This window comes from Nomascus leucogenys, chromosome 6 (genome assembly GCF_006542625.1).
Source record: "Nomascus leucogenys isolate Asia chromosome 6, Asia_NLE_v1, whole genome shotgun sequence".
NCBI lineage: Eukaryota > Metazoa > Chordata > Mammalia > Primates > Hylobatidae > Nomascus > Nomascus leucogenys.
Window position 1 is genome coordinate 95088331 of NC_044386.1, and position 22395 is coordinate 95110725.

At 57.2% G+C, this 22395-nt stretch overlaps 1 protein-coding gene across 1 annotated transcript in view; it reads right to left on the minus strand.

Annotated features, from left to right (window-relative positions):
• Nucleotides 1-12111: 12111 nt before the first annotated feature.
• The window catches only part of CSPG4 (chondroitin sulfate proteoglycan 4), a 38589-nt gene continuing 28305 nt past the window's right edge, over nucleotides 12112-22395 (minus strand). The window contains exons 6-10 of the mRNA XM_030814788.1: nucleotides 20741-20939; nucleotides 20505-20639; nucleotides 20191-20357; nucleotides 15490-15673; nucleotides 12112-15172 (exon numbers count right to left, since the gene is read on the minus strand). Of these exons, the coding sequence (XP_030670648.1) occupies nucleotides 13338-15172; nucleotides 15490-15673; nucleotides 20191-20357; nucleotides 20505-20639; nucleotides 20741-20939 (2520 nt within the window). The 3' untranslated portion in view covers nucleotides 12112-13337. The remainder of the gene's footprint in view (nucleotides 15173-15489; nucleotides 15674-20190; nucleotides 20358-20504; nucleotides 20640-20740; nucleotides 20940-22395) is intronic.

The window sequence follows — 22395 nt, forward strand, 5'->3', positions numbered from 1 at the left end:
CTTCTCTGCTCTTGGGTACTCAGGGCTCCTCCTTCTATAAGGGGCTGATAGAGGTCCTTTCTGTGGCCTCTGGCCCCCTCTGGGGCCTGTGGTCATCATTCCACAGCTTCCACTTCGCAGTCAAGCACAGGGAGCTCTGGGGTGCCACTTAGACACCCCATACCACCCTGTTTCTTCTGGGATCTGGCTCCTTTCTGGGGGTTCTACCTGGGAAGGGGGTATGAGTCCCACTGCTTCGGAATCTCCCAGCCTCTGGGGATTCTACCATCTCCCAGTGCAGGCAGCACTATGATGGGCACTGGATGGTCGTTATTTTACAACCACCCCATGTGCAAGAGATTACCATCATTTTTTTTTTTTTTTTTTTTTTTTTTTTGACGGAGTCTCGCTCTGTCACCCAGGCTGGAGTGCAGTGGCGCGATCTCGGCTCACTGCAAGCTCCGCCTCCCAGGTTCACGCCATTCTCCTGCCTCAGCCTCGCCGAGTAGCTGGGACTACAGGCGCCCGCCACCACGCCCGGCTAAATTTTTATATTTTTAGTAGAGACAGGGTTTCACTGCTGACCTTGTGATCCGCCCGCCTCGGCCTCCCAAAGTGCTAGGATTACAAGCGTGAGCCACCACGCCCGGCCCGAGATTACCATCATTTTACACACCAGGAAATGGGGTCCAGCGAGGGAGGTGCTGGAGTAGCCAAGGCTGGTGTGAAACAGCACCCAGGCCTGGGCCACCTGTGCTGAGAGGCAGATGGCCAGTGCCAGGGTTGGGTGTTGGAGGCTGGCTGAAGCCTGGAGGCACCTGGAGTTTCTTCTGGGCTGACCCACACCCCTTGCTGCCATTTGGCAGGAGTGCTCTGGGTTTGGAACAAGGGAGTATAAGGCTCCTCCATATAGCCCTGCCCCCGATCAGCAGCCCCACCCCAACCCCACTCCTTTCCCTCTACCACCCAGAGGCAGGACTGCAGAGTGGCTGAGCCAAGTGCAGATCCTGCCCAGTGCGGCCTTGCTGTAGGGATGTTTCTTAACTGCTTCATGCTTCTGTTTCTCCACTGAGAGGGGAGTTCCAGATGGCTGTTAGGAGGGTGACGTGAGCAGAACACATCATCTGGGCAATGCCTGCACAGCCAGCGCCACTGAGGAGCAGCTGGGGTCATCAGCATGAGTAGAGCTGGAGCAGCCCTGGGGAGAGAGAGTGCTAAGAATGTTGGTAGCCCCACTTCATAGGTTGGAAAACTGACTGGGCAAGCCCTTTAAAGCCACACAGTGGGTAGATGGCAGAGCTGGGCCTGGAACCAGACCCCCAACCACCCCCAGACCTTTAACCTTGCCCTGTGTTGCCACACTGCCTCCATAGGGAGCAGATTCCTTGGGGTCCCTGGCCATCATGGTACTTGTCATCCAGGGCAGGAGGGGTCCACTGGGCTACTAATAGTTACATATACCAACCTATACAGGATGGCACAGCCCAAGGTTAAGAGACCCAGTCTGATACCCAATGCCTCCCATAAACAGATTCACTGGGTAACCTCAGGTAAGGTCATCATTCAGTCTCAGTTTCCTCCAACATCACTCAAGCGATGGTTATCACGATTACACATGGCCACGAGTTCACGAGTGTGGATGCTGTCACTGCCTCAGGCTGGCTGCATCCTCAAAGCCACACAGGTCAGCCAGGTCGGGTGGGCCTGAATGCACAAGAGCTACCATTTTTTCAGTCCTCTGTGCTGGTACCATGACTGTTTGGAATGTAGGAACTCCGATTATCAACATTTTCCAGCAGACGGTGGCTCAGAGGCATTATCACTGCGAGATTGCACAGCTGCCCCATGGCAGGCCTGGGCTGAGGTCTGCCTGCGCTTGGAGCCATGCCCTTCCCACTGCACCAGGCTGCCTTTTGAAGGCTGGGGGGCTAGGCATGGCGGGGGCCAGTGTCCTGCCGCAGTGTGAACACAAGGGTGCCGGGAATCGAAGGGAATGGGGAGGGAGAGGGACAGGTGGCTGTGGGGGGCAGGTGGCGGGTATTGGGTGGAGGTGGCTGTGTTCCTTCAAGTCAGTGGGTGAAAGGGCAGAGGGCTTGGCCCACAGAGAGTGCTGAGCAAATATTTGTGGAGAGAGAATTTTCTGGAAGGCCCGAGGCTGGGGCATGGGGTCAAGTTCTGGCTGTGGAGGAGGGGGCTAGACAGGTGAGGCCATGGGCAGTGAGCTGGGGGCAGGAGCAGGACTCTGGTCTCTGAGAAGAGCTCAGTCAGGAGCCTCCTTACTCCAGGAGACAATATGGGGGCAGTGAGAGCTGGCAGGAAAATGTTGAGACTCGGGAGGGGCTTGTGAGTGCTGAGCCAAAAAGGGCTCTGGCCCTGGGGCTGGGCTGGGGCATCAGGTGGGGCAGGCAGAGGTGGGGTGATGGAGTCTCTGCCTGCATCTGGTACCTGGAGTGTGTGGACCCACCTATGTGGTTGTGGGTGCCTGTCAGTGTGTGCACCTGTACCTACCTGCGTATATGTCCCTGTGGTGGCGCTTGGTACCTATAGTCATTCAGCTACACGAGCTTTTCCCTGTGTTTCTCAGCCTGGAAAAGACAATTTCTCTCACCCTGAACCTCAGGCCCACCTTGGGCTCATGCCTGGCTCCTCTCTCTCATTCCACATCCCATCCACAAGCACAGCCTTGTTAGCCCCTCAAAAGAGACCCCAACTGTGATGCTCTCACCACCTGGGTCCAAACCACTAGGCTTACCTGGACTATTGCAGCAGCCTCCAAGCTGCCCTTCTGCTGCCTCTCCTGCTCCCTAATGGTCTAACAGGGGCCAGAGTGATCTTTTACAAAAACATGTGAATGTGTATATATATATATATATATGTACACATATACACACACATGTGCACATACACATATATAAAAATATGTATTTTTTTTTTAGAGACAGGGTCTTGCTATATTGTCCAGTCTGGTCTCAAACTCCTGGCCTCAAGTGATTCTCCTGCCTCAGGCTCCTGCATAGCTGGGATTATAGGCATAAGCCACTGTGCCCAGCTCAGAGTGAACTTTTAAAAGTTCTTTTTTTTTTTTTTTTTTAAAGATGATGTCTCACTGTGTTGCCCAGGCTGGAGTGCAATGGTTCGATCTTGGCTCACTGCAACCTCTGCCTCCTGGGTTCAAGCGATTCTTCTGCCTCAGCCTCCCGAGTAGCTGGGATTACGGGTGTTCACCACCTTGCCTGGCTAATTTTTTTTTTGTATTTTTAGTAGAGACGGGGTTCCATCATTTTGGCCAGGCTATTTTTGAACTCCTGACCTCAAGTGATTCACCCACCTCGGCCTCCCAAAGTGCTGGGATTACAGGTGTGAAGCACCATGCCCAGCCTTAAAACCATATTCTAAATCAAATCATGTCTCTCCCCTGCTTTCAACCTCAGGGCTTCCTGCCATACTTAGGAAAGTTTCCATACTCTTAGCACAACCCACAAGGTTCCTTCCTGGTCTTGCCTCAGACCCTTCTGCACTTTGGTCATGGAACTCCAGACTCATTGGTCTGCTGGTTTCCTCTTCTGCGTTTGCTCAGACCTCAGGGCCTTTGCATTTGCTGTCTTCTCTGTCTCACATGTTCTTCCTCCCAGATAAACATGTGATTCTCACCTCGATTGATTCAGATCTCTGCATAAATGTCACCTCCTTGGAGAAGCCTTCCCTGACCCTTAAATCTAATGAAACTTCCTCGTCCCTCTGTTTCCTTACCCTGCCTTATTTTTTCTTCATTTTACTTATTACCAGCTGCCAGTTATAAACGTGTATGTATTTAACTCTTATTTATTTATTTTTGTCACCCAGGCTGGAGTGCATTGGCGTGATCTCGGCTCACTGCAACCTCTGCCTCCTGGGCTCAAGCGATTCTCCTGCCTCAGTCTCCCGAGCAAATACAGGCCTGGCACGGTGGCTCACGCCCACCACTTTGGGAGGCTGACGTGGGCGGATCACCTGAGGTCAGGAGTTTGAGACCAGCCTAGCCAACATGGCAAAACCCCCTCTCTACTAAAAATACAAAAATTAGCTGAGCATGGTGGTGCATACCTGTAATCCCACTTACTCAAGAGGCTGAGGCAGGAGAATCGCTTGAGCCTGGGAGGCGGAGGTTACAGTGAGCCAAGATTGCACCACTTCACTCCAGCCCGGGCAAAGGAGTGGGACTCTGTCTCAGAAAAAAAAAAAGAAAAGTTTCAAACATACACAAAAGTAGAGAAACGAATATAACAGAACCCCACATGCCCACTTCTTGGCTCCAACAATTCTCAACACTGGGTCCCTATTTTACTCCCCAACACCCTTTGCCTTCCAGTGGAATCCAGCATCACACAGTCTCATGTGTGGATACTTCAGTGCAAAGGTTATATTTTAAGTGTAGCTGTTTCTGGTCTGTCTCCCACAGTAGAAAGCAGCTTTCTGGGGAGTTGGTGTCTGTCTGTCTTGCTCACTGCTGTATCTCCAACTCTGGGCACAGTGCCTGGCTCCCAGTAGGTGACTGAGGAGGTCTGCATGGCTGTGTCTGCAGGTCTCTGGGGAGGTCATGTGTGTAAGTGCTGGTTCGCACATGTCCACCGCTGTGTCAGTGAGTGCACATGCCTTTGTGCGTGGCTGCATGTGGCAGTCCTGTGGATACGTGTGCATGTGTATGTTGCCACAGCAGCTGATGGCTAAATGCGTGCCTACTCCCTGATGTCATTTCCCACACCCCTGGGGACCCAATGACTCGTTCTGGGAAGTATTTCCCTTTTTCTCAGCAAGGGATGGGGTGTGAAGGGGTGGAAGAGGGATGTGCACCAGTCTGCTCAGCCCTCTGGAGGACCCAGAGAGCCCCTTCTTGACCTTCCTTACTAGCAGGGTGCCGTGCTGTCCCCACCAGTAGAGCAGGCAGCCTCTTTCCTCCCTGGCATTGAAACCCAGCCAGTTGGACTGGCATCAGCTGGGTGGGGTGTGGAGTGTGTGTGTATGAGGCGTGGTGGTGGCCCATCCTGGCCAGCTCCGAAGGCTCCTAGGGTGACTGCTGGGTAATTGGGCAACTGAGGCCATTTAAGCTGGGGACAACTGGGTGTAGATGGCTGGCCCAGTGCCCCAGCAGTGCCCCCTCTCCCCCCCTGCAAGTTCTGTATCTTAAAAGGCTGGCCCTGGAAGGCAGGCAGTGGCATAAGACCTCGCTGTCAGCCCGGCACCAGGTTCATTCCAGGGGCTCCTCACTGTCGGGCCAGGAGCTCCATAGTGGCTTCTCAGCCTGCTCTCCAGTGCCCCTTCTTCCCCTGGAGGCCAGGGTCCACGTCCTCTGGCTCTGCATTGTCCTTCCCACCTCCCACCCTGCCTTAGGCTCAGCTCTCCTCCTTCTTCAGGGCCCAGCCCAGACAGCCCCTGTGTTCCAGGAGGGGCCTGCCCCTTCCACCTGGGCAGTCAGGTTCTTTGGGGTTCCTCCCTCTTGGATCCCTAAGGCCAAGACCGCCCCACCATGTAGGCCAGATGGTCCCCACTCACTCCACCTCCAACCTCAGGGAGAGCCTTCCGAATCAGTGAGGTGGGTGTGCAGGAAGGAAGGGCAGAGTAGCGCTGCCAGCTGCTCCCACCCAGAACTGGATCCCTTGCTGCACACCTCACTTCACTCCCTGCCACAGCCCAGTGAAGAATGTCCCTGCGTCTCTCTTTGCCAGATGGGGAACACATGCATTCGGCCATCCACAAGAAGGACTGAGCATTTGTTCAGCACCTACTATGTGTCGGGCACCGAGATACCTGCCATAAATTATGATAATAACAATAACGTTAGCTTCTACCATTTGTCAAGCACCTATAACATGCCAGACCCATATGCTGGGCCATTCAATGGGAGGAACCATCATAACAGCACCAATAATAAGAATGGTCGGCCTGGCGTGGTGGCTAACGCCTGTAATCCCAGCACTTTGGAAAGCGGAGGCGGGCATATCACTTGAGGTCAGGAGTTCAAGACCAGCCGCGCCAACATGGTGAAACCGTGTCTCTACTAAAAATACAAAAATTAGCCGGGCATGGTGGTGTGCGCCTGTAGTCCCAGCTACTCGGGAGGCTGAGGCACGAGAATCGCTTGAACCTGGGAAGCGGAGGTTGCAGTGAGCTGAGATCACGCCACTGCACTCCAGCCTGGGCAGCAGAGCAAGACTCTATATTTAAAAAAAAAAAAAAAAAAAAAAGCTGGGCACGGTGTCTCACACCTGTAATCCCAGCCCTTTGGGAGGCCGAGGTGGGCAGATCACGAGGTCAGGAGGTCGAGACCATCCTGGCTAACACAGCAAAACCCCGTCTCTACCAAAAAATAGAAAAAAAATTAGCTGGGTGTGGTGGCAGACGCCTGTAGTCCCAGCTACTCGGGAGGCTGAGGCAGGAGAATGGCATGAACCCCGGAGGCGGAGCTTGCAGTGAGCCGAGATCGTGCCACTGCACGCCTGCCTGGGAGACGGAGCGAGACTCTGTCTCAAAACAAAACAAAACAAAAAAACAAACAAACAAAAAAACAACAAAAAAAGAACAACAACAAAAAAAAAGGTCAACATTTATTGAGCATTTACTGTGTGTGAAGGGCTGTTCTAAGAGCTCTGCCTTAACACTGACCCTTTGGAAAGAAACCTTGGTCAGATATACCGTTTTGGTAGATCTTCACTCAGGGAGAGGGCAGAAGCTGGGCTGGGGCCCTCTGGCCAGACACATAGCATGAATGCTGGAAGGAACAGGAGGAGGGCTTCTAGGCAGAAAGCAGGAACTGAGCTCCCAGGCCTGGCTCAATACTCTCTCGAACCAGTGGTCCCTTCTTGAGTTAGAACAGGTGGGTGGACTTGTACAAGCTCACCAAGTGGACAGTCACTGCCTCTGCCCTCCTTCCTTCAGTTCATGTGTTCTGCCCCCAGACTCTGAGCTTCTCAGGGCAGATTAGGGAGCAGAGGTCCTGGGGCCTCAAACCTTCGTGGGGTCCCTGGGCCTTGCCCCAGTCGCTTGTCCAGGTGCAGCACTCACAAGGCAACCTTTTAGCAGGGCTGACTCAGAAGGGGCCTTTCTACCTGAGTCACTGACTTCCAGGAGCACTCAGGCTCTGCCAGCCTCGCCCACCTGCCTGCCTGCCCAGCAGCTCTTTAGGTCACCCCAGCCCAGGCGCCACCTTCCCCAACAAGACTCAACAAGGCTCCCCTGCTGCAGTCTGGTTCTTGAAGGTCTCTGCCCTGGCCAGCATGTCTGGCATCCCTGGCCCATTGCCTGGCCCCGATGCCTCTCCAGGTGCTGGGCATCCCACTGCTGAGAGACATATCTTTGGCATCTGGAAGTGTTTCAAGCCTCCAGGAGGCCTAGCTCTGCCAGTGAATTGCTTTGTGACTATGGGTGAGTCACACCTCTTCTCTGGGCCCCCTGATTGAATGCAGGGTCGTCTGGGTGGGGGAGAGGTGAGGGCATCCATGGCTCTGCTCTGCCCCTTGCCCCCGAAGGTTGGGATCAGGCGAGCCCTGTGAGTGGTTAGCCTGGCTGGCACAGCGCCCCATGAGCCTGGATGTTCTCAGCAGGGCTGTCGGGCGTGGGGAGGCTGAGTGTAAGGGGGTTTGGGGTCATCTCCTCCTCCTGCCCCACTTAACTTTGCTTCTATCTGTGGTGAGCTCCCACGTGTGATTTGGTGAACGTGTTCTGCCCATAGGGTTCTGCCTATAGGCAGAACACGTTCAGGCAGATAGACCTCAGGTGTCTAGGTGGGAGGGAGCCACGGGTGAGTCTGAAGGAGGTGTGCAGTGAGCTCGGAAGCGTCTGGGAGGGAAAGATTAAATCCACCCCACAGAAACTCGGGGCCTGGGGCCAGGTCAGCCTGGGCCCTAGCAGAGATCTGGGGCCAGAGCAGCCATCGAGAGCCCAGCCAGCAACCCTGGGGGTGAGGGGAGCAGGGGAGCCAGAGTGGGAACCCAGGAGAGGTCTGGGTAGGATGGGTGGTCAGAGGCCTCTTGGCTTGAGGGCATGTCTGAGGGAAGGGGGTGCTGTATCTGGCAGTAGATGTTTGCTGGACATCTACTGTGTACCTAGCATGGGCACAGCAGTGGCTAGGCCAGGCTACATGCTGCCTTAGTGGAGTGTATAGAATTGAACGATGCCTACTGCAGGGTGTGGGGGTCTGGGGCCTTCACCTGGGCTTTGGCTCAACAACCCAGGAGGTGAGTGGAGTTGGTGGGGGTCCCAAAGGCACTCCCAGCACCAGGATAGCCCACAGGCTGGGGGCCATAGACCAGCATTCCTTCTGTGGACAGGAGAGACAGTGTGGCACCTCTGCGGGACAGAGAGCTCTGGGTGTCCCGTGCCCTCCTTCTGACGAGGCCTGGCTGGCAGTGTGACAGGTGGCTTCTTTCCCCTCTCCCACTGGCTGCCCTGCTCCTCCACGGGGGAGGCCCTGTGCATGACACAGGCACTGACTAGTGACATTGGCCGGACACTTCCCTTCATCTCTTCCCCTGACAGGTGAGACCAGATGGGCAGGGAGGGGACAGGAAGGGAAGGAGCAACCAGATTACAGAAGGTGGGGTGGTGGGGCTACTGCACTTCCCAGTGCCCCATCTTTGGGAGGTAAGGATGGGAGTAGGCTGTTTCCTGCAGAGCCTCCCCATTGGATCAGATCTGGCTGCTGGTCTTACCCTCCTCTGCTTCCCTGTCTTGTCCTCACTGGAGTCCCCTGGGAAGGAACCCATGTCAGAACCCATCCCTCCAAACCTGCAGCGGATGTGGGGACTTTGCAAGAGTGAGAGCTGAAGTGGAATAGAAAACCCTGAGACAGGGCTCCAGGTCTGACCCCTCTTCCAGCTCAGCCACTAGCTCACTGTATGATCTTGGCCTGGGCCCTGCCTCTCCCGTTTTAGTGTCCCCCTAATTAAAGGGTGAGGGGAGGACTTCAGTGAGGACTTACACTGTGTCATGTGTCTTCTAATCACCAGGGACCTTGTTAAAACACAGTCTGATTCAGCTACTCTGGGGTAGGGCCTGAGAGTCTTCATTTCCAACAAGCTCCCAGGTAACGCCGATGCTGCCAGTTCATGGACTCCATTTGAGCAGCAAAGACTTAGGCAACGCATTGAATTTGAGTCTGCAAGACCCAGAGACTGTGTCTCTTGGGCCCTTCGCAATCTCACGAGGCATCAGAAGGAAGCCTTGGGGTTAGCTCCAGGCTCTGGACTAACAGAGCGCAGATCTCAGGTTGGCAGGCAGGGGAACCACCCTAGTCCCCTGCTGAGGCTGTGTTTGGGTAAAAAAGTCCTTCTTGGCAACTGGCCGATTTAATCCAGGGCTGCTTCTGTCTCTAGGGGCTCACAGGACATCTGGAACGTGAAGGAACACAACACAACCCACCAATTATCTTGGTGGCCACAGAGGGCCCTCTAAGGAGCTGACGCCCCTTGTGAGGCTAGTAGCCATCAGTTAAATACTGTAATTCATTACACTGAGAATAGAAATGTAACCAGGATGTAGCTGAACATGCCCAGCTTTAGCTGCCATGTGGCTGGGCCTTCCATGGAAAGGACCAGCCTTCTCTAAGGAGAGGAGGAAGCAGGCAGAGGCAGCGAGCCCTCCCACTCTGGGCTTCCCCTCACTGGCCTGCTCACACCGCTGGGTGAAGGCACATGTCAGGGTTAGGTAGTTATTCACTGGCATGCCTGTGGCTCTTCAGGAAGGGCTGATTGGATTCCTATCTACATCTTCCACTGCATTTTTGGCACAAAATACTCTTGCTGTTGCCTGACCAATCTTAGTGGTAACTCCACAGGGATGGCGTTACCTATGAGAGGCCCTAGGGTCGGAGTGGAGCTATGTAGAGGAGCCCAGCAGGTCTGGTTCTCTATCTTGGTTCCACCTACTTACCAGGGCTTCCCGACACGTTACAGCCAGGAATGGGAGATCAACCAGAGATGTCTGGAGTTCTGCCCAGGAAGAACCTCCACCTCTTTGAGATCTGGAATCTTCAGGGCCTGGAGGAAGATGTCAGCAGCCCTGGCAGTTCTCATTGGTCAGGGGAGGTCGGTGTGGGGTGGCGGAAGCACTTCTCTGTCTTCCTATTGGGGGATGAGTGTGCCAGCTCAGTGGGCCCCCTGGCTGCCAGAGCAACCCACTTAAAGGACTGGCTTCTAGGATGCAGAGAAGGGCTCAGAGGGAGCCCCTTCTCTAGCACCTGAGAGACTAAGCCACTTAGGGTGGTGGGCAGGGTTTCTAAGCTGGGGTCCTGGGGATCTGGGCCCCTCTGGCAACTCCTACCCTGTCCCCTTCCCCCACCCGTGGGCTCATTTTGCAATTCTGCTGATGTCAGCTTGAGTGCCTTAATGGGCAGAAAATCCTGACTCCTTTGCTCAACTAGGCTAGCTGGGACTGCAGGGGGCCCCAGGTGAGGAGCATATACTTCTGAAATTTGTGTGTGACCCCCCGTATGCGTGTGTGTCTTAGGTAGGTAGGTATTTATCTCTGTGTTGTGTCTGAAGGTCATGCATGAGTCTGTGTTCACATATACAGTGGCGTGCACGAAGGCACATTATGCATTTGTATATGTGTGTTTGTGTGGAGAGGGTCAGGAGCTCCCAGACATTCCTGAACACTTGCACACGGGTTGGCTGTTATCTCCAGCACCTGGGAGGAACTGGCTCCTTAAAGGAGGGGGATGGTGAGTTACTTTGTAAAGTGGAGACAAGCCCCTTAAGCCCTGGGGCAAGGGATTTACATAAACCAAGGTCCCACGTTTAGGTTGGGTTCTCAGCTCTGGTGTGCCCATGAAAGACCCTCTCCCAGGTCCTAGCAGAGCTGCTGGCACAGTGCCGTGGGTGCCAGCCCACTGTCCCGCACAGGCTCAGAGGAGCTGGAACCGTGTCAGCTGGTGCCAGCTCCCTAGGGGCAGGGCAGGCCGGGCCAGGCTGTGTGGGTAGAGTGTATCCTCAGTCCTCTGGGGGAAATCGGAGACCAGGCCAGATCCTGCCTGCTGGGTCTGTCACCCTCTTCTCAGCTTACACTTCCAGGGAAACTGGTCACCCTGGGTAGAGACTTGCTCCAGATATCAGGGCCCTGAGGCTCCAGCCCGAGCTCCTGGGAGGGGATATGGTGTGGAGACACCCTTGGCCAGGCCCCTGCCTCAGGCTGGCCTGGGGTGCCAGAGAGACCAGGCTTGTAGAAGGAACTGAGCGAGCTTACGCGGAGCCCTGAGCACAGTGAGCTCAGGGTGCAGAGGGATCTCTGGGGCTCTGGTCACCCTCCCTGGGGAGTACTGCTTTTCAGTGTGGCAAGAAGTGCCTTGCTGTGTGACAGCCCTCTTCCCCTCCCTGACTGTTAGTCTCCCCTGGGTCCTCTGGGGGCCCTAACAGCAGGATGTACCCGGCCTCCTGCCCGAAGCCTCTCAGAGTGGAGGAGGACCTAGGAGGCTGGACGCTGAGACGCGAGAGGCGTCATAGGAGGGGCAGTCCAGGGGCAGGGTGGGGAGGAGCCTTCTCTCTTGCTCTCATTCCTGGTTCAAATGTTTCAGATGTTGGGACGCAGGGAAGAGGTGACTCTGGTCCCCAGATGCAGGTCAGCTGCCAGAGGCTGGCTGGGGCTCTCCACCCACTGACCCTGGCTGCGCTCAGAGGCCTCTCACATTTCTCTTCCTCTCTTCAGCCTACTCTCAGGGCCAGGCATATCCCCTGGGACCCAGAATCTGTCTCCATTGCCCCCAACCCTGTGACACCCTCAAGAGAGGTCTAGAGGGTGGTGACTCAGCAACTCAGAGAGGGCCTTCTGGAGATTCCGCGGCCTCAGAACCCCTCTGTAACCCAATGCTGGCCCCTCAGGCCACATGCGGGGATGCCTGCCTTTTCTGAATCCTTGCTGCTTCCTCTGGCTTTGAGAAGCAGCACCCTTGGTCCTCCTGTTGGGAGGGTGGAGACCAGCAGAAGCCTTCCTTGTAAAAGTTTCTAGGAGGGACCTGTGGTGGTTCTCCTCCCGCTCCCCCTTGGTACCATGTCCCAGCCTTGGGATCCCGAAGTCCCCCCACTCCCTTCACTTTGCTGCTGCAACCCCTTGAGAGGTGGCTGGGGAAGGATGGGGTGTGGAGGTCGAAACTCAGGCTAATAAATCTAGGGTGGGGAGCATTTATTTTAATTTTTGTCTTGCAGCTCTTTGTAGAGGACCTAGCCTTTCTCTACTGAATTGAAGGGGTTTGGTCCCATCACCCGAAGACTGGCCCACCTGCCCACACAGGTGGGGGCACAGGAGGTCTGGGAGGCCCCAGGACGTGGAAGTTCAGAGGCCTGCCTGACCCTGTCCATCCCACTGGCTGAGGCCAGGCCGGGGGGCCGACCCCTGGGGCCCTCTGTATGCAAGCCGACGCAGACAAGGGCCCAGTGCATAGTTAAGACACAAACACCACACAGCTGTCCAGAGCCTCCAAAGCACTGTTTATCCAGGCTCCATGGAACCAAGTGCCCCCAGCTGCCTGCTCTAGTCCTCAGGGGGGCACTGGCACTGCAGTGGCCTCAGCCTGAGACCCTCCATGAGCCCCAGCCTAGCCTGCTCCAAAGCCGCTGACACATGCATGTTTAGCCCTTGGCCTATCAAGATGGGGCCCTGGGAATGAACTGGCTGCAGACCCTCCTCCATCCCACACCCCCAGGGGCTCCATCAGTCCTGGCTAGCTCAGCACCATGTTAAATAGCTTCCTTGCAATCTCCCTTAAATAAACCCATCCCCAGAGCAACCTACCCACCCTGCACCCTGAATATATTATTCTATTGGCTTATGCCTTCTAGACTGGAGGCGCTCTCTCCTCCTGCCCTCTACTCCAGGGGATACCATCTCCCTAAAAGACCGGGGGGGAAGTTTTTTTCTCAACTCTGGGGCAGAGACAAAGGGTGACCTGGGTTGGAGTGGAAAAGCCAGGAATACCCTCCTCTGCCCCTTCCCCCCCCCAGGGTACTTTCTTCTCCTTGCCCTCTTAGCAGCCTGGGTCAGGCGCGACTTACCCAAGGTCACAGACCCAGGACCCAGAGTCATGACCCATGTAGGAGGTTACCCTGGTTTTGACAGCCCAAACCAGCTCCAGGGCAGGAGGACTGAACTTAAGCCTGCCTCCACCTTGGCCCCTGCAGTTCTCCAGGCTCGGAGTGAGCCGAGGGAGGTTCCAGCTCTTGACCCCACTCTGTCCAGGACCCCTGGGACTATCTCCCAGGACCCTCCACCCCTGGTGTCTCCAGGTCTCTCTTGCTCTGGGGATACTCAGACAGCACCGGGCACGGAAGCAATGGGGCCCGGGACATGGGCAAGCCTGTCCCTGGCCCGATCAGCATCTGGGCCCAGGCCAGGCCTCACACCCAGTACTGGCCATTCTTAAGGGCAGGGTTGGGTGTCCGGCAGAACTGCAGCAGCTCTGGGTCAGGCTGGCCTCCTGGAGGGGGCCCCTGGCCAGGCACAGCTGTGAGCGGGATGGCCTGGCCTGGCTCCACCTTGCGAAAGGTCTCGGTGTCACCAGCCAGGCCGTTGCGGGGCTTGGCAGTCAGGACCTGGACGTCATGCTTGCCCGTCTTGTTGCGTTTTCGGAGGTAGAAGAACAGAGGCAAGATGAGTGCCAGGAGCAGAAGTACCAGGCACACGGGGATGATGACGCTGAACATGTTGGCCTCAAGGAAGCCCAGGAAGCCTCCCTTGGCCACAGCAGGCACAGGGCTGGATGCCATGGGGCCTGGTTCGCCTGTGGGGTTGCTGCTCTCTGGCTTCCCTGCTTCCGTCCGGGCGGCCTCGGGGACACTGAGCAGGGCCACGCTGTAGGGCTGGGCAGCATTGTAAGGCTCAGTGGCAAAGTCCAGGGAGGCCACAGCAGGCGGGACGCCCTGTGCCCACAGCTCCAGAGTGAGACTGTCGCCTGCGGGGCCGGGGGCCCTGCCCTCTGGCCTGCCCACCTCCAGCCCCAGCCTCCCGTCCTCAAGGTCCTGCTGAGTGAACTGCTCCACCAGCTGGCTGCCCCCGGGCTCCGTCCTGGCTCGGGGCACGCGGACCACGCGGCCATGCCGGGGTCCCTCCAGGAGGCGGAAGCGGGGCACACTGCCTGTGCGGTTGGCCAGCTCGCCAGCATCTAGGACGGTGGGGTCCAGGCGCAGGGTGGCACCCTGGGGCCATGGCCCACCTGCCCACACATGCAGCAGAGCCCTCACAGTGACGTTCACTATGGCTGATGCATTGACACCCCTGGCCAGTGCCAGGACTCTGAAGTGGTCTTGAGAGGAGGAGAAGTTGGTGAAGGCAAAGACCACCTCGCCCTGGTCTATCTGGAGTTGGCTGAAGGCCGAGGCGGGCCGCCCGCCCACCAGGAGATGCCCGTACTGGGGTCCCTGGATGAGGCGGTATGCTGCCTCTGGCTCCTCCCGATCTGAAACCACCCGGAGCTGCTGCTGGCTCAGTGAAGAGCGCCCCAAAGCTTGGGGCACCTCCAGGGGTGCCCGCAGCTGCACCTCGATGGTGGATGGTAGGATGTCCACGGCCAGGGACATGGGCAGGGGTGGGCTGGCCCCATCAGACATGCTCAGCTGGAAGACGCCTGCCACGCTGCTCCCGTTGGCCACGAAGGTCAGCCGCCCTGAATCTACATCGGCTTGCGTGAAGCGGGTCACGGGCCCCGGGCCGCCACCCACCAGGCTGAGGAAGCCGTTGTGGGGTGCCCGCTGGACCTCATACTCAATCTCCCCAGGAGCTGAGTCTGGGTCCACCACGCTCAGCTGGGCCCGGGAGATGGGGGCGCGAGAGCCTCGGGTGAGCCGGAGTGGGACAGAGGCCTGTGGCTGAGGGGGCCGCTCATTTACATCCCGCACCGTGATGGCAAAGGCCTCTGAGGTTTGGGGTCCAGCAACGGAGGCCCCTGCTGGCCCCTGGAGGTGGGCACGAAAGTGGAAGCCATCCTGCTGGGTGCCCCCACCGCCGTGGGCATACACTAGCTGCCCTGCAGCCAGCTGGGACTGCAGGAAGTGGGGCTGCCCAGCGTGGAGGGGCTCCTCGGACACCAACAGCTGGCCCCGGCTGGGGAACTGTGTGACCTGGAAGAGCACATCATGCTCTGGGCGCTGGGGTGATGGAACGCTGGCCAAGAGATTGGAGGCATCCAGAGCAGCCACGGTGATCCTGGCCCGCTGGCCCTCGGGGACCCAGAGACCTGGGGGTGGGACACAGGCTATGAGGGTCCAGCCCACTGAGGGAAGAGCGATAGACCCTCAGCTGGGGGTGCCCCAGGGCAAGGATGTGCCTCCCCGCAACCGTCAAGCCAGGTCCTCCAGGTGGGGCTCAGGGTTCCCAGGAGGACAAGGACCATGTTCCTGCTCTGATGTCAAAGCTTCCCCACTCACCCTCCCTGTGACTTCCCGGGTCCTAGGGGCTGAGACAGGAGCTGCTGACCCTGGCCTTGTGTCCCGTCCTCCTGGGCCTCTCCCATTGTCCCTCCCCACAATCTTGCCAGCTCATCATGCTATTCACCTTTGTTCTTCCAGAGGTGGCTGGGGCGCTGGGGACAGGCAGCCTCAAAAGACACAGCCACAGCAAGGGTGGCGGCCACATCCCGGGCAGGCGGCGAGGACAGCTGGAGCTCTAGGGTATCATGGGCCTCCCAAAAGGGCTCGGGGGGCATCTCATGCTCATACAGAATATTCCCAGCGTAGACCTAGGGGAGACACCATCGTGGGGTGACAGGCAGGTCCAGCCCGCGTTGTCCAGACACTGAGCACTTCTGTCTCCTCTCTGGGCTCTTCTGTCTCCTCCCACTCTGTCTGTCCTCCTCCTCTTCTGTCTCCTCCCACTCTGGGCTCTCCTGGCTGTGCCCAGGTCTGTGCGTGTGACCCGCTGTCTCCCTCACTAACTCACTGGGTCACATCAGGCAATGCAGTGCAGAGCTGGGCTCTGGAGCCAGAGCCTGGGCTCAAACCCCAGCTCTGACACCCTGGGGAAATCGCCTAATTTCTCTGACCTCTGGGGAATGCAATGATCTGTCTGTGCTGCTCTCTAAAGTGAGTACTTCCTCTTGTGCACAGGATCCTATCCCCTCTTGCCTTCTGAAGACACCACTTCTACTGTCTCTTGGCTTTCTCCTATGGTGTCAGTTTCCCCCCAGATGTATCATTCCCTTCATTATGCAACTATGCTATTCTTTTGTCTCACTTACATTAAAGCTATTTAATTAATTATTATTATTATTATTTTGAGACAGGGTCTTGCTCTGTTGCCCAGACTGGACTGCAGTGGCATGATCATGGCTCACTGTAGCCTCGACCTCCAGGGCTCAAGTGATCCTCCCATCTCAGCTTCCCAAGTAGTGGGGACTGCAGGCACATGCTACCACACCCAGCTAATTTTTTTTATCGTTTGTTGAGACAGGGTCTCACTATGTTGCCCAGGCTGGTCTTGAACTCCTGGGCTCAAGCGATCCACTTGCCTCAGCCTCCCAAAGTGCTGGGATTACAGGCAGGAGGCACTCACTGCACCTGGCCAGAAAAAACTATTCTTGACTTCACATTTTCCACCAACTTCACCCCTGCCCCTTTGCTTCTCTTTGCAGCAAAACTTCAAAAAGCATAGTCCACACTCTCTCCCAGGCATTCTTGGGTCTCTCTACCCAGGATTTTGCTCCCCCATCGCCACATCTCCTTTTGCCAAGGGCACCAGAGGCCTCCTGTTGTTGGATCCAGCGGCTGGCTCTCAGCCTCCTCTTAACTGCTCAGCTGCACTGGTGCCGCCAAGCAGCCCTTCCTCCAAGAGAGCCACGGGCTCTTCACTCTGGGGTTCCTCCTACCTCACAGACTCTCCTGGCTGTTCCTCCTCTTCTCCCCAACATCTTATGGCCAGGTCTCCAGGCTCTTTTCTGTCTACAGGCACTCTCCACGGGTCCTTGTTCAGTCTCCTGGCCTCAAATGCCAGCTGTGCTGAGACCCCCTTATTTGTAGCTCCAGCCGAGCCTGCTCTCCCCTGAACCCCAGACTCATGTTTCCAGCCACCTCTGCAGGTATCTAGTAGACACCTCAAACTCAACCTGCCCCGGCTGCACTCCCGATTGGCCCCCACCTCCTACAGTCATCCTGCTTCAGAGACTATAGCTCCGTTTTCAAGGGCTCAGGCCAAACCCTTGGAACCACCCTTGCATCCTCTCTTTCCCTCAAACCACCTCATCTCTCACCTGGATTATCGTTAACAGCTTCCTGTGTCCCAGCTGCAGTCCCCCGCCCATTACATTTTGTTCTTAACACAGCAGCCAGAGTGAGCCTTTTGAAAGAGAAGATTATGGGGCTCTTTGGCTCACATAGTGCAGTGTCTCCCCATCTGACCACTAAGTCCTGGCTGTGACCACATCACCCCTGCAACCTCAACTCCCCTCACTTCCACTCCAGCCACAACTGCTGTTCTATGGTGCTGCCTGCAGTTCAACACCAAAGAATATTCTTCACTCCAGGAAGAAAATAGGTTTCCTCCACCTCCAATCAAAATGTGTTCTTTTGGCCTATCTTTTGTTCCCCACCCCCCCCACCCCCTTTTTTTTGAGATGGAGTCTTGCTCTGTCGCCAGGCTGGAGTACAGTGGCACGATCTCAGCTCACTGCAACCTCCACCTCCCAGGATCAAGCGATTCCCCTGCCTCAGCCTCCTGAGTAGCTGGGACTACACATGCGCGCCACCACGCCCAGCTCATTTTTTGTATTTTAGTAGAGATGGGGTTTCACCGTGTTAGCCAGGATGGTTTTGATCTCCTGACCTCGTGATCCACCCGCCTTGGCCTCCCAAAGTGCTGGGATTACAGCTGTGAGCCACCGCGCCCGGACTTATTTTCCCCTTTTAGGAAACACTGGGAACTATTTTCTTCTCAGAGAAAAACAGGACTTGCACAATAGTAACATGGAAACTTAACAGGGTCTTAACCTGTGAAGACTCTAGGAGCAGAACCCGGAGTAACGGGGAGCAGGGGCCCGAGTAAGGGGAGCAGGGCCTGGGCTAAGCAGGGGCAGACCCTGTCTAAGATGGGGCAGGGCCTGGGCTAAGGGAGAGCAGGGCCGGGCTAAGGGGAGGCAGGGCCCAGTCTGAGGTGGGGGCAGGGCCCGGTCTAAGAGGAGCAGAGCCTGGGCTAAGAGGAGCAGAGCCTGGGCTAAAGGGCAGCTGAGCCCAGTCTGAAGGAGAGCCGAGCTATCTAAATAGGGGCTAGCACCTGTTCTAAAGGAAGCGGCTGCTCCTGTGCTTTCGCTGTAAGAGGGAACACAGGCCTTTTAAGAAAAGGGGAATCAAGTTTTTCGTTTCATTTCCCAAAGGTTATATGTTGACAATTAACTTCAAAGTATTAGCTGCTTTGTGCAGGCCAAATAAACACATCTGTGGGCCAGATCTGGCCCAGGACTAAAGAGCTGCCAGTGGCAACTTCTGGCCCAGGCTGAATGGTGGGCAGGAAGGAAATGGAGCCCCCAGGAGTGGGAGTGGGAGCTGATGTCTGGGTACAGGAGCTCTGTGGGTGGGAATGAGACAAAACACAGGGTCTTGAGCTCTGAGGAGCAAGCAGTGTCCTCCAGTGAAGGAAATCCTGGACTCGCAGGCAGAAGTTTTGCCTCTTACTTGCCATGTGCTCTGAATAAAGTTACCTGCCCTCCACGAGCCTGTTTCCTTATCTGAAAAATGGGGACACCTGACCCCTTCCCTGCCCAGTTCAGTGTTGTGGGACAGGGCTGCTGTCAAGACAATACACAGTCCTGCCCTCCTCCCTGAGTGGGCCAGGTAGCCCATGTAGCCTCTTCCCCACTTTCCTGGGTGGCACTGCCAGCCTGGCCCCCTGGTGCCCATTCAATCTAGTCCTTCATATTGCTGGGGCACGGGGAGGCTCTGAGTAACGTGGGACTATAGAGTGCGAGAGGGTTGCTGATGGCCTGGTCCCGTGCCCTCCCCATTCCTGGGCATTCTTGACAAAGGCTCCCAGCAACTGAGGGTACGCAGCGGCTGTAGACACCAGCCTGACAAATATCTCATTGTGGGGAGGGGACCATAGCAGGAGAGGGGCTCCAGGGAAATACAGAACCCGGGACTGGGAGGTGTTGATGTGAGAAGCCCAAGAAACTTTATTCCACCTGTCAAAGCCACCTCCTTCCAGATGCCCAAAGGCTCCCCATCTGAGCCACTTGCTGGGCGGGGACTTTGGCTTTGCACTTGCTGAATACCATCTGCACCTCTCAGGAGGGAGAGTGCCAGGCTCAGGAGGTCCCTGCCCAAGCAAGGGAGCTAGGAAAGGGGGCTAGGGGTGGGCTCTGCCATTTTTTCAGGGCTAGTGGGGGACCCCTCTGGAGGTACTTGAGGCAGTACCATATGCTGTGGCTCCTGAGTGACAGAGTCAGCTCTGCACCCACAAGACCGCTCCCTACCTAGAATTCACTGTCATCATGTGCTGGGTCCAGATGCCCACGCAACCTCCTGGCAGGAGCATCACATGTGCCGCCTGCCCGGGACGGCCCACGGAAGAGTCTGCCCCGCTCTGCCTTGCTATGGAACAACTCCTGTTCTGCCTTCGGGGAGAGGTGTTCATTTAAGTGATGACTGGGCTGGCCCCCATGGCACAGTTATCACAGAGAGTCCGCTGCTACCCATAGCTGAGAGCTCTAGTTCTTCCTGGTGGTCTCTGAAGCCACCAGGACGGATGAACAGCGGCTTCACCCTCTTGGCCGACTCAGCTGACTTTCATCAGCTCATCTGCCCCTAGGATCCACTCTGCCTCTGGCTGGCACTTGACCTGAGCCCCAGGCTCACACCTCTGCCCACAGGCCCAGCAGCTGCTTCACGTCCAACTCCATCCCCCACCAAGCACTGCCCCTCATCAGCTACTGGGGTACCACTAGTGCCCCCACATGGTGCCCCCTCTCCAGACCCTCGGGTCCAGCTATAGCTTCCTTCTGGAAGCCACACCCCAAGACCCCAGCCCTGCTCTAGGGCCCTGTATTCCTGACTTCCTGCATCCTTCTCCCTCCTTCTGAGAACATGAACTTGCCCTGCCAGCCTGGCGGCTCCTGGAGGGCAGGACACTAGTGCCTGGACAATGGCAGGCCCGGGAACCTCTGCTGCCAGTGATGCTGGAGCTGGCACCCGTGTCCACATGATGTCCATGGCACAGCGGCCACCTGAGGCTGGGAGTGTCTGAGTGGTGGCTGCAAAGTTGGGCCCTTACCTCTGCCTGAGTGAAGTTCACCAGGGCCTTCCCTGTGCTGTCCTGCTGGGCGTGGAACAGCCGGCCTAGCTGGGAGCCCCGCACCACACGGTAGAGCAGGAGCTGGGGGTCGGTGCCTGCGCTGGAGCTGGCTCTGAGGGTCTGACTGCTGAGTGGCTGGACGGACCCTACCAGAGGCAAAAGGGGCTATCAGATTTTGACTGGGAGCCAGGCCCAGGCCTGTGTTTGCAGAGAGGCAGCGTGACCCTGGCATGCCACCCTCAGCTCCGCCCCAGCTCCCAGCACCCAGGAATGCCCACGATCAGCACACCCACCTGGGCAGACAGTCAGTGTCCGGCTGCCCTCCAGCGAGAGGAGCACTTGCTTCTGGGCCATCACTCGGAAGAAGTATCCAGAGGAAGTGTGCTCGCCGTCAGAGAGGCGGAAGCGGAAGCCTCCATCCAGGGTTCCTGGGGACAGGGGCATTGGGTCCAGCTGGCCTGAGCTGGCTCCCCATCTCAGGGCACCCCCATGGGCAGTAGGAACCTGAGGCCCGGCCCTCAGCACCCACCTCTATGTGAGAACAGCACGAGCCCGCCGTCCAGCTGGGCTTGTGTGAAGCTGCGCACCTCGGTGCCCGGCGCCCCCCGCAGCACTACCCGCCCGTTGCTGGGCTGCTCGATGGCGTAGACCAGATCCTCGGGCCCAGAGTCGCCGTCCGTGCTCCTCAGAGCGTCCGCTGGGATGGGCGCAGTGGCCCCCTCCCACATCTGGGAACACAGGCCTGTGAAGGTTCTGCCTTGCCACACTCACCCACCCCTTCCTCCCTGGCCCTGGGCTGCCACCAGGGCTCCAGTCCTGCTGCGGCTAAGGCCCTCAGGTGGCATCGAGGCTGGCGCCGCTCTGGCTCCCCTGAACAAAGGGCCCTCCCGCATTCACCTTCCCTGTCACCCCAGGGAAGATCACCCTCCAGGCCCAGCCTCCCTGCTTTCCATCTGCCCTAGTCCTGCATGTCCCTCAAGGCCAGCTTATGTGCCCCACCCAGGAAGGCCCCAGCTCTTACCCTCACCAAGTTCTCACCCCCAGAAACCCCCAACGCTGACCAACAGTGCTCCTTAATCTGTCTCACTGGTGGGGGAGGGGTCTCCTTTCAGAGCCTCTGTGTGTGCTTGGCTGGGGCTAGGCACAGGTGGGAGTGGGGATTTTAGAAACAGGCCCTCCTTCCAGCTGAGGGAGGGGTGGGTGGTGCGGAGAGTGGGGTGCTGATGGTTGTCACTGTTCTGCAGAACAGAATCAGCATGGGATGGGCCCAGGTGCTTCCAGAGCAGTTACAGGCCCTCCTCATGTTGGGCAAAGGGGACCCCTTTTCAGGCCTCCCACTTGCAAGCAGAGCAGGTGCCTGTTCCTGAGGTCCTGGTACCAGTCTTGCTGGGTCAATTACTTGCGGGCAGAGCTGCAGTGGGACTCACATGCTCGGAAAACAGAGCCTTCAGGCATTCCTGGGCTTCCTCCCCTGGCCCCAGGGAGCCCTCAGGCCCAGCCCTGGCAGGAGGGGCCATAATGTTGCAGGGCAGGACCCCAGCACCTAGGCTTCTGGAGCAAACACAGGTGGATGGCACCACCTGGTGGCTGTGCTGCCACACAGCCGTCCTGGCCTGTGGTTCCAGAGCACTGTGTCCCACTTTTCTGTGGCTTCCGCACCACCAGGCCGCCCCCTACGGGCACATCCTAGACCACCAAGGCCCCCCCCAACCGCCGCCCCAGGCACCCCATGTCAGAGACAGCCCAAGTCAGCCCTCTTATGGAAACTTCAGTGGCTCCTGCTGACCGGGGAGGACGCACCCCAGAAGCTAGTGTTCAAAGCCCTGCCATGTGGGCTTAGTAAAGCCATGCCCTTTCTGTTCTACCACAACTACTTTTGCAACCATGGAGAAGTTCTATCCCATGTCTGGGCCTCAACTTCCACCTGCAGAGTGGGGCCCTTACCTCTGCCTGAGTGAAGTTCACCAGGGCCTCCCCTGCACTGTCCTGCTGGGCATGTAACAGTCTTGTGCAGGAGTTTGGGGACCCAAGCCGTAGCATTCACTTGCTGGGTGAAGGTGGGAAACTTAACAGCTTCTGCCCTGATGCCTGCCCTTAAAGGCTTGTAAGTGATTCTGTCAGGTGTTCTGGTCCTGAGCCACAGAAGAAGGAACAGCCACCCGTGGCCGCTCAGAAGTCTGCCTA